Source organism: Meleagris gallopavo, chromosome 2, assembly GCF_000146605.3.
Source record: "Meleagris gallopavo isolate NT-WF06-2002-E0010 breed Aviagen turkey brand Nicholas breeding stock chromosome 2, Turkey_5.1, whole genome shotgun sequence".
NCBI lineage: Eukaryota > Metazoa > Chordata > Aves > Galliformes > Phasianidae > Meleagris > Meleagris gallopavo.
Genome location: NC_015012.2, coordinates 43,672,695 through 43,689,547, shown reverse-complemented (window position 1 = coordinate 43,689,547; position 16,853 = coordinate 43,672,695). Strand labels below are relative to the sequence as shown.

Genomic DNA, 16,853 nt, shown 5'->3' with positions numbered 1-16,853 from the left:
ACAAGATATTGTGATTCAAATAACAGTTGCACTGTTGTACAAAAAAAATTTCTAATATAATTCTGTAAAGTATCATTTAGACTGGAGCATATTTACAGTCTTGAACTCAAAGACATAAAAATTGATTAAAATTAAGATAAAGTATTCAACACTTCTGTCCTGTCTTACTAAGAATACAAAATTTCCTACATTCCGTAATTCAGTTCACAGAACAAAAGGGTCATGTATAATTCTCTAACATCTATATTCCAATTACTCGAGACAAGTGATACCATTTCACATCTTGAGAAGTAAAGGCTCTTTACTACCAAAGATACACCAATGATTCCCTACATATATAAGCAAATTAGTGAGTAAGCTGAGATTTCCTGTTCGAAAGTATTCCTGTTGAATACTCTGGATGTGGAAGAAAAATCTTTTAATCATAAAACTATGAGAACATCGTTGCGGTCACTTCATAATGCATTAAAAACACAGAGATTACACACAACATATCTATGCTACCATGTCTTTCGTTTCAAATGCAGACTGTCAGACATTTGTGCAATTTAAATATGCAATGATAATCACAAGTGCAATAACAGAGCTTGAGCTAAAAGACTGCATACTATTTATACAAGAATGCATTTACCACAGGAAGTTTCAGCTTCTAGTTCAACCACACCAAAAGCAGCTTAAACTCATCCTTACCCTCCAGTTGTTTATGTCTTTTTCAAAATACAAAGAGACCTATTTGTATACTTTTCCTTTTATAGTAGAAACGGAATTACTAAGTTTTGCAAATTAATTTTAAGTCATCAAACAGATTTAATCTTACAGAGAAAGATAATATGTTTATTTTTGTTGGCCTTATTTATGCATATTTGAATACTTCTCTAGAGAAGATATATTTCTGTTAAATACAGACATAATACCATCTAAGCTACTTAGTATCAGCTATATTTTTTCCAAAATGAACTCCAAGTGAGGAATATTTGAGAAGAGCACATTTACATCTGTAAAAAACATTACACACATTTTTAGAGATCCTCAACAATGCAATTTCGTAGGCTGAGCAGAATTTTATAAACGTAAAATACCCAACATTATGCCTCCCATGCATACATAATGCTGCACTTTTGCTTGTATAATACATGACACACCCACGTGCAATTCATGCCCTGCAACTAATGGTTAATTACTTTACTACAAAGAAAAAATGTAATTAAGAAGTTACATAAAGGTAATATATGAAACCACCATAAACGTATATATTTTGCTGGATACAGCACATGAAAATGGAAAGATGGTCATTATGTCATAAAAAAAAAAAAGAAGTCTATTTCATTCTGTGAAGAAATTAAAACAGTCACATAGATCAGAAAAGAAAATGTAATACACATGATACTCAGTAAGGATAAACCTCATGGAAGAATTACCAGAGACAATATTTTTCAGAATCAAAAAGATAAAATTGATATACCATTCTCTCTCTCCAGAAGAAATGTTTGGGATGTTTGGTGTTAGAATCATAGAATTATACAATTATGAAGGTTGGAAAAGACCTCCAAGATCATCTAGTCCAACCATCCACCTCACCACAACCTCCTTACAGGCCTTTGTAAGGTTTCCCCTGAGATTCCTCTCCAAACTAAACAACTCCCAGACCCCTGGAGAACACCACTCATGACTGGTCATCTGTTGGATTTAACCCTGTTCACCACCACTCTCTGGGCCCTGCAAAGAGTGTATCTGTCCAAGCCACAGGCTGCCAGCTTCTCTAGGAGAATACTGTGGAAGACAGTGTCAAAGGCTTTTCTGAATAGACCGCATCAACAGCCTTTCCCTCATCCACCAGGAGAGTCACTCAATCATAAAAGGAGATATCCACTGGTAAAGTTTACAATTCAATGATTATGAATATATGGGGAAAAAATGGAAGACATTGTTAGGGGAATGAGGAATGCAGTGTTGGAAGCAACCCTATCTTTCCATCTACCTTACGCCAGCTACATGTAGTAAAACCATTGGAACAGCAGACTTCCCACAAATCATTTTATGTTTGAACTCCCCTAGCCAAAACACAAAATCAGGTAAAAACTGAAACTAACAGGGGGCTGAAAAAAACCAGCCTTGAATTGCGTAATTGTTTATTTAAAAAGCCATGACTTCTGTTCATTTAAAAGCTACAGATGCACTGATATCAGGCATGCAAATCAATTTCCCTCTCTGTAGGAGATTTTAAAGAAACAGAATAAACATTAAAATAAATTCAGAGTCATTAAGTATATCAATAAATAGCAGTTTGCTATAGAGTTAATCTCCATATAAAAGAAAAAAATAGTCTTTCTTGAACATAAAAGATCCTATTTATTATGGCAAATTGTGTGGAAAAAATAGACAGGGGAGTCTTTATAGCATCTCCACTGAGTAAAAAGAACAACCTGTGAGAAAGTAAGGGTTTGCAAAAGTAATCATTCAGATGCTCCAGCCACGGAAATTTTTCATTTGGAGTTCACTTTTTATTTTGGTACAAATTCAATCCAATACACAAGTGTCACTGCTCCCCTGCCATATGTCAGCAGAATTGCAATTCACAGAATTTAAGAGGATGACATTGATTTTTAATGATACTTGACAATATTATTAACAAAGAAGAGGACCAAAAATGTGACTGATTTAGATCTGGCACAGATCACAACCAGACATAATTTTGTGATCTGAAATGACAGGTATATGTTGGTAATCGATCAGAAGACCCCCATTTAGCTGGCAATATAAAACCTATTATGTATATGTCTTGTTACTGTGAGCATAAATGCTCGCTAATACTACAACTGAAAAAGCAAGAAACTGTAGGGAACAAATAAATGTAAGGAGTTTCCCAACAACCATACAGACAGACCAAAAACCTTGCAGCAGCAATGATGCTCATCTTGCCCCATAGCAAGCCAAGTCCAGTCCAGTAACATTGCAGGAAATGTTCTGGTTCGCTCTCTGGGAGTGAAGGGGTATTTTAAATTGTGTAATATTTCATGAAAAGAGAAAAACATATATTACCTTTGGCATATATAAAATCTCATCACATAATATATTACTATGCATGCCCTTCATTTCTCTCAAACAAAGATAAATGATCATCTGAGAACTTCAAGATGGTAAGACAAAGTAGTCATAAAGATGACTTAATTCAACATCTCTGATAAGATATTATGAAGTATTTATCACAGAAAAATAATTCTAATGCCCAGTAAGTTTTATCACAGGAATCTCTTCCAGAAAAACAACGTTGTACTTTCTCCCTGATCTAACATTGTTCTTTATTCTATGTCATTAAGTACTAGTGCTGATCTGCCATCATTGATGATGACAAACAATTTCTTAGGATTAATTCTCTTTACAAGATCCCAGATAGTGTACAGTCTCATTTTCCCAAGGAATGTTTTCCCACACAGCAGATGTCAGATTGACCTAATATTTTTCTTCTTAAAAATTTGCTCTAGGCTCCTTTTCCTTCAGCTACTAAGACATAAGTTAAGTTGTTTTGAATGTAATTAAACCAGCATAAATACTTTTGCTGTTTTTTTTTTCCCATGTGAAATGTCATGCATCTGTATGTCAGAAGAAATTCTATGCTGATAAATCTACAGCAACAAAAGACTACTATGACTGCTATGAAAAACAGTTTACCACATTTAATTTAGTAGAAGAGTAGTAGAGTAAAAGAGCATTATATTAGTTGGTCAGTCAATTTTAAAATGCAATTTGCATCTGGTTTTTTATGTCTCCTCTGAAATTGCATGATCTTAGCTGAGGGTGTTTCCTAAAGTGACAATTATCACATACATGTAACAAAAATGTTAAAACCGATAATGTTAAATGTTAAAAGAAAATTTCTTGCCTCTTAATGAACAGTCTCACCTAGAGTACCTGGATAGCTCTCTTGACATTCAGCTATCTGGATTCATACCACAATTCAGAAGCGCTTGCAAAGTAACTTAATAGACAAATTAAATTAGACAGTTTGTTTAGACAAAAACTTTGACATTTAAAGTTAATATTCATTAATATTGATCCCTAGTAGCTCATGAGGATTCTTTCCTTGAAACACAACAAAACGTGCATTCAAGCTTCTTGACATCAACAAAAAAGTCAACATTTTTAAAAGTTCTTGAAAAGCAGCCCAAAACGATGCTCAGTTCATCTTTTTAAAAAACAACTAGCTAACATGGATCAGAAAATAAAAGATCGTGAACCAAGACTTCACTGCAGCTGATATGGACAAAAACTCATTGCCTGTCACACATCCTACACTCTTCTGCATACAAGCAAACAGGGCATTACACAAAGTAGGAGCTAGAAGACAGTATGTTTGAATTCATTGGAGACAATAATATGTTCAATAATAAGCTGAATGCCTTCTATGAACTTAGCCATCATGGAACTGATGAAATACTTGTAACAATTTGGTTGACAGAAATTTGAACGTGAGTCAACAACATGCTCAGGAAGTGAGAAAGGCTAACCATATCCTAGGGTGCATCATGCACAGAACTGCCAGATGGTTGAGGGAAGTGATTCTCCTGCTCCACAACGCACTGGTACAGACTCACCTTGAGTCTGTTAGTGCCCAAAGGGGGGCAACAAATAGTCTAGAGTGGAAGAAGTAGAAGGAGCAGCTAAGGTCCCAGGGTTTGTTCAGCCCAAAACAGAGCAGGCTGAGGGGAGGCCTCATGGAGGCTGCAGCTCCTCATAGGGAGGGACAGCTCTATGCTCCGCTCTCTGGTGAAAGCAACAGGACCCAAGGGAACATCATGGAACTTCGTCAGGGCAGGGTCAGGTTGGATATCAGGAAAATGTTCTTACTAAGAGGGTGGATACAGGAACAGGCACTCCAGGGAAGTGGTCATGGCACAGAGCTTGCCAGAGTTCAAGAAATGTTTGGACAATGCTCTCAAGGCATATAGTCTGATTTTCGAGTGTTCTTGTGTGCAGTCAGGAGTTAGACTCAATGCTCCTTATAAGTCCTTCCCAGCTTGGGATATTCTATGATTCTATCAATTTTGCACGGCCTGATCTGGCCAGCATCTTTTGAAAGGGTTGTCTTCTGAAAATACCATCAGCCCTTGTGAGAACGGAAAGGCATACGAAATATTCAATTTTTTTCTCATTTTCAAAAAAATAATAAGCTGTACAAAGTATACTGGTGGTGGCTCTGCATTTCTGTATTCATGGGCAAGAAATTCTCAAAGATATACTTGATGCGACAATTTAAGCTAATTTAATTAGCATAATTCTGCAAAATGACGAGCAGAAAAATTGCTTTATTGTTAACATACTTCCTTTTTCCCTTCTGTTTAATTGACTGGATGATGGATGTACCTCTGAACTTGTGAAATGAGGTCTTCCCACATTAGCTAAAAGAGCTTCATAAAATTCTGCCTAAGTCTCTCAGGTTGAAGGCACCTCAGAAAAAATCGTGTTGGAACCTGGTCTCTGACCACACGAAAGAAACTTAGTAATTTCTACCACCGAAGTCCTTCACCAAGACAGTCCACAATTGTGCATTATGATAATTAGCCTATGACTTAAGATCCTATTCAACATGACTGTTGAATGCAGAGACTGTTAAATTGGTTAGCTCATCTATCTTACCAGTCAATGAGCTGCAGTCGTTGTCTATTAACAGAACACAGCCACTAGACAACAGGCTGAAGAGCATGTATAGCAATTTAGAGGAGTTTTTTTCCATGCTTATCAGTTTACAAGTACACTTTCTTGGCTGTATCTACTACTTTTCTTGCCTAATAATCAATTCTGCTTGGCATTTGCCACACATGACTGTAGGCAGTCTTCTTTAAAATGGATTAAAGGTCTTGCAAACACACAGTGGAAGTCTCATGTCCAACAGTAACAAAATTTCAGTATCACTCTCATTACGTTAAACTCAAATTTTTCCTATTTTTGGCCCCATAGAATTTTCCTGGCTGCCACATATAAGGTGTCCTCACTGCCATTGCTGCATCTCAGAAATAGTATTAACACTACTAAACTATTCTTCCACTACTGAGTAGAGCTGTTCCTTCACTTTTGAATGTTTCAAAAATATTGTGCAAAGCCTGAGGCTTTACTGTATTCAGCAGATGTTTTTCAATGAGATGGAAAAAATTACCTTCCTGTTGGCTTTAGTGCTACTCAGAATACACCTTAAGCAACTCCACTGAAATCAATAGAAATGCTCCAGCATGCACTGGAAACCATCAATGCTTCTATGTATTTAATGTCTCAGCATTCCTGTTATGTATAGTAATACTGAGTTAAGAGATCATAACAAGAAAACATTACTTGAAGCAGTTCCTACAAAGCACCAACAAACTGAGAAAGCTACACTGTAAGTCAGCTGGAAATTTTAAACATATGAATTATCATGCATACTCTGGAAATTGCTGCACTACTTAGTTTGGCGGGCTCATAAGCAGTCCATAAATACATTCTCATGACTAATAAGCCATCTGCAGGATTTTAAGCAAAAGCAAGTCCTCCTCCTTCCCAAAATCAAATACATACATCCTCCATTCACAGAAAAGCATAGCAAGGGCTGGGATCAAGAACTGCACACAGCTTAGTGCTGTGAAGTTCCCATCCCTGGCATGGAATGATGTTTCCAAAGGCTTAGAGTCCAAATGAGCCAAGAAATTTCTACAAGTTCACAGCGTCTTGAGCAAGAAATACTGTATGCAATTCAGTAACAGAAAGAGAATGCAACAATCTTACATTTGTTAACAGCAAGCACTTTACGTAAGCCTTGGGGAAATAAACCAGCCAGACACCAGTTTGTTTTTACTGTAACTATACATTTTCCCCCCAAAATTCTATTTTATTCTAATCCCCGCCTTTTTACTTTTTGTAATCTCATCACTTTCTGTTTAGAAATGGGGGGATGGAGTAATGGGGGGCTATTGATGCTCTTTGATTTTATTACTGTTAGGAAAAAAATGATTTTTCAGATTCAAGAGCTTATTTGCTATACAGGAACTAAAAGTCAAACAAGAAACTCCTATCTACCTCATTTTCTCCTTTCTCTCTGAATACACTGAAAATAAACCCAGTGTCACTGAACTTTGCAGTAAAATCCTCAACGTCTGCAGAAAAATCAAGACTGAGCAGTTTCCCTTTTTCAACCAGCTGACAAAGGAAACAAAAGAAATGCCCCAGAGGAAAAGTTTGCTAACGTCATCAAGGGTAAAGCGATCATTAGCATTAGAGATGATAGGTTACCACATGGGAGGGAGCAGTGATCCGGTGAAACATTTTTACATCAGGGAATCATTTCAGTCCCTCTGAAGACACCCTACTGTAACTACAACATACGTACACTTATATTAGAGATTTATTTATTTTACCCTGGAGACTGAAAACTGAGAAACTGAGAAAATGTTAAATTAATCTGAATAATAGTGACAGCAAAGAAGTGACAGCATAAAATTTACAAATTAAGCCTCTTTGCTTGTAAGAATTTCAGCTGATTTATTTGTAAACATAATCAAGCTCTCGGTAACTGTGTGTTGAGCACTACAGAATAATGATGTGCAGGTAATTCAGGATTTTCGAGTCTTTGGAAAATGACATGTTAAACTAACACAGAAAACAGAGTGGAACTAAGAGAAGATTGAAGTATTTGCTACTTATCAGTACACCCACCATGAGTGAAACATTTTGCTTCCAAGGGGGGGATTGTTAGAACAAAAAATAATGATAACTTAAGCGACTGTAAAGGAATAAAACATATCCTGAATCATACATAGCTCTCTGTGAATGGTAATGACAGTAGCATCTGAATCTCTAAACTACATAGTTTTATTAGGAACAGACTTATAATGACAGATACTAATAATCCATAGGAATTATGCAAGAAAAACTCAAAAAGTAATAATGAAATTTGTCTTCTTGGCTGCTGTACTATATATATATAAATTAAAAATAAAGAAAAATACGAGATATTTGGGAGTTCAGTATTCTTACACTAGCATTTCAATGAATGCAAAATAGTTAAGTAATCCAACTGCGAGTAGGCGTAAAGATTTACCACAGCTCAAACAACAATGACAATCCACTAAACTGCGGGGATTCAGTCTCTTGTGACCCTATAGCATAACAATGCAAAGCCTTTACATCAAGCTATAGGCAATGAAACTTTTGTGTAATGCCTGAAATTACTGATGAAGGTTCTAATATTGGACAGCAAGATTACCAAAACGCAATATAAATATGTGACACATACCAGTTGTTTCTGGTTGAAAACAAGAATTTTCCATTTTTATAGGCCTCCATTCAGTCTTGTATATACCTCAAACACATTGTGACAGCCAACATCAGGCACTTGAGTAGCACAGCACATTGCAAACTTGCAGCACCTAGCCTAAGGCCATACTCACACATCACGAGTTATGCCCATTAAATATCTTGGTACATCAGCATTCAAATTACTCAGTCCTTTCATTCACTCACAGGCTGAACCCAGTCCTTAATGGAACGATGACTTTCTCATATCTGAATCTGCTAGCATGTTCTTATGCTCCAGCTAGGTCAATGAAACTACCACATACCAACTTTAAGCTCAGAAACTGGCATAGGCTTCAAACAGAGGTCTGGCTGCACTATAATGCACAGGTGGTTGCTCCATTGTAAGTAGCTGACTGAAACATGCAGCCATAGACAAGGGAATGTGAGAGAGATATCGTGAAAGAGACCACCCCATCTTCAGAGGCTGCAAGGCAAACTTACCTCAGATACATAACTACAGACAGAACTGATCCCACTGGCATTTTCAGAAGAAATTCACGATTCGCAGACCACCTGACACTCAGAAATCAAGAAAAATGAGGGAGAAAAATGTAGAAACATCCAAAATACTGCAAATACATACTTTACTATGAGATCAGTGAGGTGCTGGAACAGACTGCCCAGAGAGATTGTGGATGCCCCATCCCTAGAGGTGTTCAAAGCCAGATTGGATGGGGCCCTGGGCAGCCTGGTCTAATATTAGATACAGAGATTGGTGGCCCTGCCTGTGGTGGGGGGGGGTTGGAGCTTGATGATCCTTGATGATGAGGTCCCTTCCAACCTGGGCTTTGTGTGAATGAAGAACTAGATGTGTTCGTGTAACAAAAAATTACATTCTTGTGCTTTTTTATTTAACTAACAAAATCTAATGCAGATGGTAAATTAATTGAAATACTAATAAGAACTCAGTGAATATATAAAGAAATCAGCTGGGAAGCTAATAAACTATATCTAACACAGCAGTAACACGGAGTGAAAGTACAGCTTCTCTCAGTGGAATAAAGAGAACCAGAGCCAACTGTACCTCTTCAGCATGGTTGAAGTTCCCACCTGCTGGGATAAGGAGCTGTATCTCCCAAATTATCAATCTAAGAGAACTACTAATGATCACATACTGAGAGCAGGCAACCAAGTGAGAAATCTATTCCCGCAAGTATGAAAAGGGTAATTCATAATCTAAGTCCCTTCTCCCCATGTGTTCAAAATAGTTTTGAAATACTCATATTTCGTCACTTACAACATCACTCTTCCCAACACCCTTCATCAGGCCTTCTGTCAACACGGACATTAAATTCTTACATAAGCGAGTACTACTCAACTATCTGGAACAGGAAATTGAAAAAACAATTCAGTGATGGAAGTCATATTTACCTAGTTAGGGACCCAAGAGCTGCTTTAGTCACACACCCATATAGGCATACATACAGACCATCTGACTTCCACAGGCAACGTTCCTGCTATATTCAAGAATTAACAGACTGGGTCGTTTGTTTTGACGCCTAATTGCAAGAGACAGATCGGCCTACAAAACTACACCAAAGAGAACAGTCTAATAACTACACAACAAGCTAATGTTTCAAAAGACTAACATTAAAGTAATCAAATAAATAAAGACTGAAAATAGAAAGAAGAGCAAAGAAGAGAGATTCAAGACAGAGTTGTAAAAGAGGAGAAGACAGGAAATGGGGACAAAGATGATGGCATGACCAAAAAGATTGGACAAAGATGGTACTCGTGGTGCTCTACTTTACCAGCCTCTCTAGTGTAAATTTACTCTCTGCCAGGGTTTTAAGTTCTACTTTAAAAAGTAATATTGAATATTACCGATTGATCAGCTTAACTTCATAGAAAGAAAAAGAAAGTAGTACATGTAATAAAGAAAGAAAGATTTACCTTAAAATATATATTTTTATTAGCAAATAATGTTCACTGTCGCTGTTAAAAAAAAAAGCTGGAAACTTAAATTTTATGCTTCAAAAATACAGCTGTCAGTATTCTGTCAATGTCAATTTAGCTGTCAATTTCTTCAGTGTACTTTGCCATTTTTCATAAATTGAACAGATAGCATTATTAAAATTCTATCTATAAAACAAAATATTTATAAGTTCATTAGACAACACTAAATATATTAAAAAGACAGTAATATTGCAGATAAATCTGCAGGATTCTAAATAATCCAAAAGTACAGATGTTATAAAGCTACATTCAAGAATTAGGACGTATTTAAAAAAAAAATAAATAACCACCAAATGAAACAAAAGTGTACAAGAAATGCAGTCTATAAAACAGGAATTTGTTCTCCAGAGTAACTTGCAAGTTACTTGATGCACTGAGCCTGAGTTCTACAAAAATGATTTCAAGACAGGCAATCTACAAGACAGCTGAGAAGCAGAAGCCAGTTGGTTTTGCTACACTTATTTTTCTTTAAACATATATGTGGAATTAGTAGTATGATACACAAAAAGGAACAATGGAATTTCATTACAAATAATTCCCACAGAAAGCTTGCACTTCTTCTCAGAGGTGATGTTCCCAGAAAACAAAAGGTCAGTCAAATGTGCCTAGCACGCATGTGTCAATGGTTTTAAATATTGTTCCAGACTAGCTTATTTGCTATCTGAGAAATGTTTTATTTGCTGTTCTCTTCACCATCTTGAATTATTAGCCTAGAGAGGATTTACTGAGGAATTGCATGATTCGTAATTGTTTGTCTTTCTATTGTCTCTCTTCCAGCTACAGTAATATCTTGACTCAGTAGAGTAGTAACTGCTAGTGTTCCAATTTACTTGAAAAAAAATGCAAATTCCTTGTCACCTTCAAAATGTGACAAAATGAGTTCAGTATAAAAAGAGATCACACACAGGAAATTTAGCTTTTACTTCAAACTATTAGATATCTATTCCCATATGTGCTGATTTATTCAGAGGTACATCATTTCTCTGTCTCCAGTTTTATTAGTATAATCTGCATTTTATCAAGATTTTCCTCCTTTAAGCACCTTGACTGCTCTGAGATTATTTTATCCATTCGGTGTAACATCCCAGTTTTGGAAAGTCCTCACTTTGACAACTACATGGCAAATGATCCAGAGAGGGTTGTATATTACTTCAAAATGTGCGGTTTTCCACATTTTAAAGGATTGCTTGTCTTTTGTTTTTGTTTTGTTTTTGATGGAACTATTACTCAAATCATATCCAATGTTTCATCAACATATGCCTATTATGGAACCAAATACAACTGATGTAATCTCTCAATTACAAGATCTGAAACTATTTCTTTCCAAAAAACCAAAACAATCTAGAGAAGAATTCCAGCACACAGGTCCATGCCAAGAAAAAAACAATTTAATCCTGAATAGCCACAGCTGTTCTCTCCCCACTGCCTCCTGATGGCTTCAGCTTCTTGTCTTAAGCCAGCACCAGTTCTGGTATTATCACAGGGCAGGGTTGAGGCTACACAGCCACAAACTGAATTGTAAGTGTGCTTTCATCTGCAGTAATTCAGTGAAATTTCAAAGCAGTCTACAATCATATAGGCACAACAACCAATGCAAAGGAAAAGACAGATGCACACACCCAGGGGCTAGAACCTGAGAGTCTGCAGTTACGGTTTAAATGATAAAGCCACTGGTTGGAAAAGGCATTCAAAATCATCAAGTCCAGCCATAGTCTAGTCTTGTTTAATGGGAACAAAGAGGAGGCTGTGACTACTTCTTGAACTGAAAGGACTCATTGATGTTTCAGCTTCTTAATGTCCGGGCTATTCAAGGCAAACTTCTGTCTACCAAAAGAACCTGAAATTCTGAAAACAGCTTATCTTTGTTAAATTGATTTTTCTTTTTTCTTTTTTTTTCTTTTTTTTTTTTTAAGTGTAACCATTCCCTTATATATAATAGTGTAATGCAGAATTAAAAAAATAAAAAAATAGAAACAAACAAAAAAAGCGATTTTGGCTATCTTCAAACAGGAGAGACAGAGACAAATCCCTATTAGTGAAATGTAGCAGATGCAGAAAAGTCTAGACTCAATAGACTCTTCCATTTAGAGGATATGATGATCTACATTGATTTCTATTAAACAGTTTCCTCTAGTACATTATTGGATAGAATAAGATTTTTAAATATCTTTTAGATAACAGTATAGCATATAAATAAAGGCTTATGTAAAAATTCAGACTATTATCTTCAAATTTTGAAACTGCTTTAAGGTACAAGATGAAAACAGATACATCTGGTGGCATCCAAATCCATGGCAGGAATCATAGCAAGATGATCTGCAAGGTCCAACCCAAACCATTCTGTAATTCTAACAAGATGTACCACTCAGCAGATTCACTTGGTCCATCCTACATTTAAATGGTTTAGCACTGACACTTTGTTTGAGAACATTTTTAAGAACAGTCAAAGGAGAGATGGAATTAAAATTTAGATTTAGTCTAACACCTAGAAGAAAACAAGCACAGAGACAAAAGTGCTTTGATAGCACAATGATTTTATTATTCTAATTGCTTATTTACACTGTACTGTTATCCTTACTGTTTTCTTTCACCATGACAACTTCAAGTATAGTGGAAAAAGTGCAAAATGGCTCTGTAATTTACTTACACTTGCTTGCCTGTCATACTGTAGCAATGAAACTGGACACCTAACATAGCAGTGGCAGGGTAAAAACATGTCCATTAGAAAAAAAATCACTGCTAGAGATTACAGTTTTATAAATACAGTTTAGAAATTAAATGAGCTTATTTCAGCTTTATCTTAGGAAAAATATGATTTACGTGGCTAGAACAAATGCATTCTTGTGAATATCTAATACAAAAGATTACAGTAAAATAAAAAGCTATGTCTGAATGATTGCAAAGAAGTGGATGCACCCTACAGTGCTAAAGAAATAAGAAAATAATAGCTCGCTTTCCAGTGGATAAGACTTGGCAATCAGCCATATGGTACAGGCTGGGGTCTGTCCCCAAAGACACATTCATGCTAACAACATATTGGGAGGTTGATTAGAGTCTTAAGATTATTCTTTCTAATCTTTCAATTTATGCTATCACCTAGTCAATCTTAGTCACAACCATATTGACATAATGTGATCCAAAGAAAACAGACCACAACAAATACTCAAGAAGAATCATTGTAACGACAGAACTCTGTGTTCTTCTGTACAGCATCATTTTGTAATTCTCAAAACAAGCAAAAAAAAAAAAAACACAACAAAACCCAACTGATTTAATCCTTCAGTTTGATTTTAACATATTGTCAATTGCTAGAGTTATTTCTTGTTCAACGTATCATTTAATAAGACTATCCCTTAATTTGACATACGAAAGGATTTCCCATACCCTTAAAACAAGTACATAAGTATATTTCTTTTAGAAACTTTAAGTTGTCCATTTAATTTAATAGCTAATATTAATACAAATAATACTTACTACTTGAATCGCACATAGAACTGGTTATATTCTAGAAATTATGTTGTTGTTAAACACCAAAAAATCTAGTGTAGTACACTACCTGATCAATCTACCAATTGTTAGAAATGAAAATCACAAGATGAAAAATAAAATATTCTGCATTCATTAGAATGAGATGTTAAAAGAGATGACTCTCTGAAAACGACAATCAACTGTATACCATATAACATATATATTTTCCTTTTTCTAGCCTAAGTCCATCTACTGCCTCAACTTTTGTACATTTCTGCCCAATGTAACCCCAAAGGGCTCAAGGTTCATTACATTAGGGCACCCTTAAAGACGCCATTTGATAAAACCATTTGATACTCTTATATTTACTGGGCATATAGTCAAGTATGTTTACAAAAAACCTGACTGATATAAGCATATAAGTTATTTCTCTACTGACAAAGTAGCTCAGTTTATGAATTATGCTGCAATACCTTTGAAACAAGAGTTTAATCTTCAGAGCAGTAATTTTTCTAGTAAATGTTAAACCTAGTAGCAGAAAGTTTAGAAGATTCTAAACCAGGTGAGGATTTAAAAATACGATAGTTCTTCAGGCAGATTCAGTATGTCAGGCAGGAGTAAACACTTAGGCAATGTCCATTTCTTGAACTCAGCTATTCTTCCAATATAGTATCTTGTTGGCCAAAATTACAGATTTCACTTTCAGATATGTTTTAGGACCAAAACAATACCTCTGTATCATCATCTTGAATAAAAGAATCACCGTTCAACATGCATTCTCTGTGGTATTCCAATTTACCTAATTGGAGATTGCTTCTCGATTCTGGAAAAATGCATTCTGCTCTTGGACAAGCCTAGAATTTATGAATGACTGGAGCAATGTGATTTCTTCCAGCCTATTCTTCCAGTCTATACAGATGCCAGTATTTAGAACTGAACATACATTTTGTGCAACCACAAGAAGGAAAATCTGATAAGATTAAAGATGTCAAATGAAACAACAATATTATTAAATATGATCTCTCTTGTGAATAACCAGAGGTATTTTCAAGGCACAGGTAAGGCTGAGATATGACAAGAGGATTACTGGAGTCAGAACTAAAATTTGGTGCTGTTCTCCAGATTCTACATCTGTTTCCTCAAGGAAACACGAGTTACCCAAGTCAGTTTTCACCGATTCCTCTTCCAACTTTGGATCCTGGACATGATCTAAACCATTTTCAAACAACACAATGACACCTGATGAAAACAAACAAACAAACAAAATCCGCACACACAAAAAAAGAATGAAAGAGTAATAAAAAAATCCTAAACAGAATTCCCTGTGTGGCTCGTGAAAATTTTCATTCAAAAACATAGGTCACTGTGTAGTTACTTTAAAAGTCATTGTAATGAATCTCCACCAATGTTCTACGCTAAATCTATACTCACTGCCCAGCAAGTCCCCAAAAATAAACATGGAATCAAATAATGATACAATCAAGGAGGTCAGAAAAGACCTCAAAGATTACCCAGTTCAACTGTCCACCTACCACCAATATTCCCCCACTAAACCATGGCCCTGAGTAAAACATATAAGCATTTCTTGAACACTTCCAGGAATGGTGACTCCACCACCTCCCTGGGCAGCCCATTCCAGCACCTGACCACTAATTTGGGAAGAAATGTTTCCTAATATCCAACCTGAATCTCCTCTGGCATGACTTGAGGCCATTCCCTCTAGTTCTACTCCTAGTTATATGGGAGAAGAGGCTGACCCCTACCTCACCACAACCTCCTTTTTTCACGCAGTTGTAGAGAGTAGTTCTCCCCTGAGACTCCTCCTCTCCAGACTAAACAACCACAGTTCCCTCAGCCACTCCTCACAAGACTTCTGCTCCAGAGCCCTCACCAGCTTCCGTACCTATCTCTGTACACACCCTAGGGCCTCCTTGTCTTTCTTGTAGTGAGGGGCCTAAAACTGAACACAGTACTCAAGGTATAGCCTCACCAGGGCTGAGCACAGAAGGATGATCACCTCCCTGCTCCTGCTGGCAACACTATCTCTGATACAAGGCCAGGATGCCACTGTCCTTCTTGGCTTCCTGGGTACACTACTGGCTCACGTTCAGCTGAGTGCTCATTAACACCCGAAGGCCCATTTTTTCCACAAAGTCTTTCAGCCACTCTGCCCCAAGCCTGTAGCAGTGCCTGGGGTTGTGAACAACTTGGTCTTGTTCAACTTCATCCCAATGGCATCAGACCAGCAATCCAGCCTGTCCAAATTTCTCTGTAGGGTTTCCTACCCCCAGGCAGATCGACACTTCCTTCCAACTTGCTGTCACTTGCAAATTTATTGAGGATGCACTCAACCCCAAGGATCATCAATGAAGATTTTAAAGACGACTAGCCTCAATACCACACCTACTACTTTACAATAACATATCTACTACTTTGCAATGTTCCTAGTACACTGAATGAAGGCACTTCAACTTGTACATAAGTATAATCCTAAAAAACCACTTGAACAGAATTTATACTGCAACAGTAACTTGCTGCTTCTTTCGTTCATCAATCACCAAAATCTAGCACTACTCTTAAACCAATTAATGTGATGCTTTCCAAAAAACGCACATACATTTCTCCTCCCACAGCTAAAACTCAATTATTTCTGTCATTAATTTCCTAATCCTTATACCTGATGAATGGAATTGTTTCCTTCTCTTTCATTTGCCCTACTTAGTAAATGACAAATCAAGTGAAACTACAGCATTTTGAACTGTGGGCCAAACAACTTTCTTAGCTGAAAAATGAAATAAGCAAACAGAACATTCAATTTTTGCATTAAAAACATAAGTGTTGTTCGGTGTTAGTGGTTTCAGTGAAATAAAGATAAAACTGCTCTTCTCTTCCGCAAGTCAAAGAAGACTTGTCTTCAATTAGGGGTACCTTCGCATAAAGCAGTTTGGAGAAGAGAAGAAAGTAATTTTGCTCAGTACTGCGGCCAAACAATATGAATCTGGATAAGTTGTTTTCTCCAAAGGAAGTGTTAATGTTAAAACTGAAAAGTCCTCTAGTAACCTATCTAGAATGTTCCATAAACAATGTTAAGAATGACTTTTTTTTTT

At 36.4% G+C, this 16,853-nt stretch overlaps 1 protein-coding gene across 1 annotated transcript in view; it reads right to left on the bottom strand.

Annotated features, from left to right (window-relative positions):
- Window positions 1–14,755: 14,755 nt before the first annotated feature.
- Window positions 14,756–16,853, bottom strand: part of LOC100547620 (cAMP and cAMP-inhibited cGMP 3',5'-cyclic phosphodiesterase 10A-like) — a 33,801-nt gene continuing 31,703 nt past the window's right edge. The window contains exon 11 of the mRNA XM_019613521.1: window positions 14,756–14,985. Within this exon, the coding sequence (XP_019469066.1) occupies window positions 14,756–14,985 (230 nt within the window). The remainder of the gene's footprint in view (window positions 14,986–16,853) is intronic.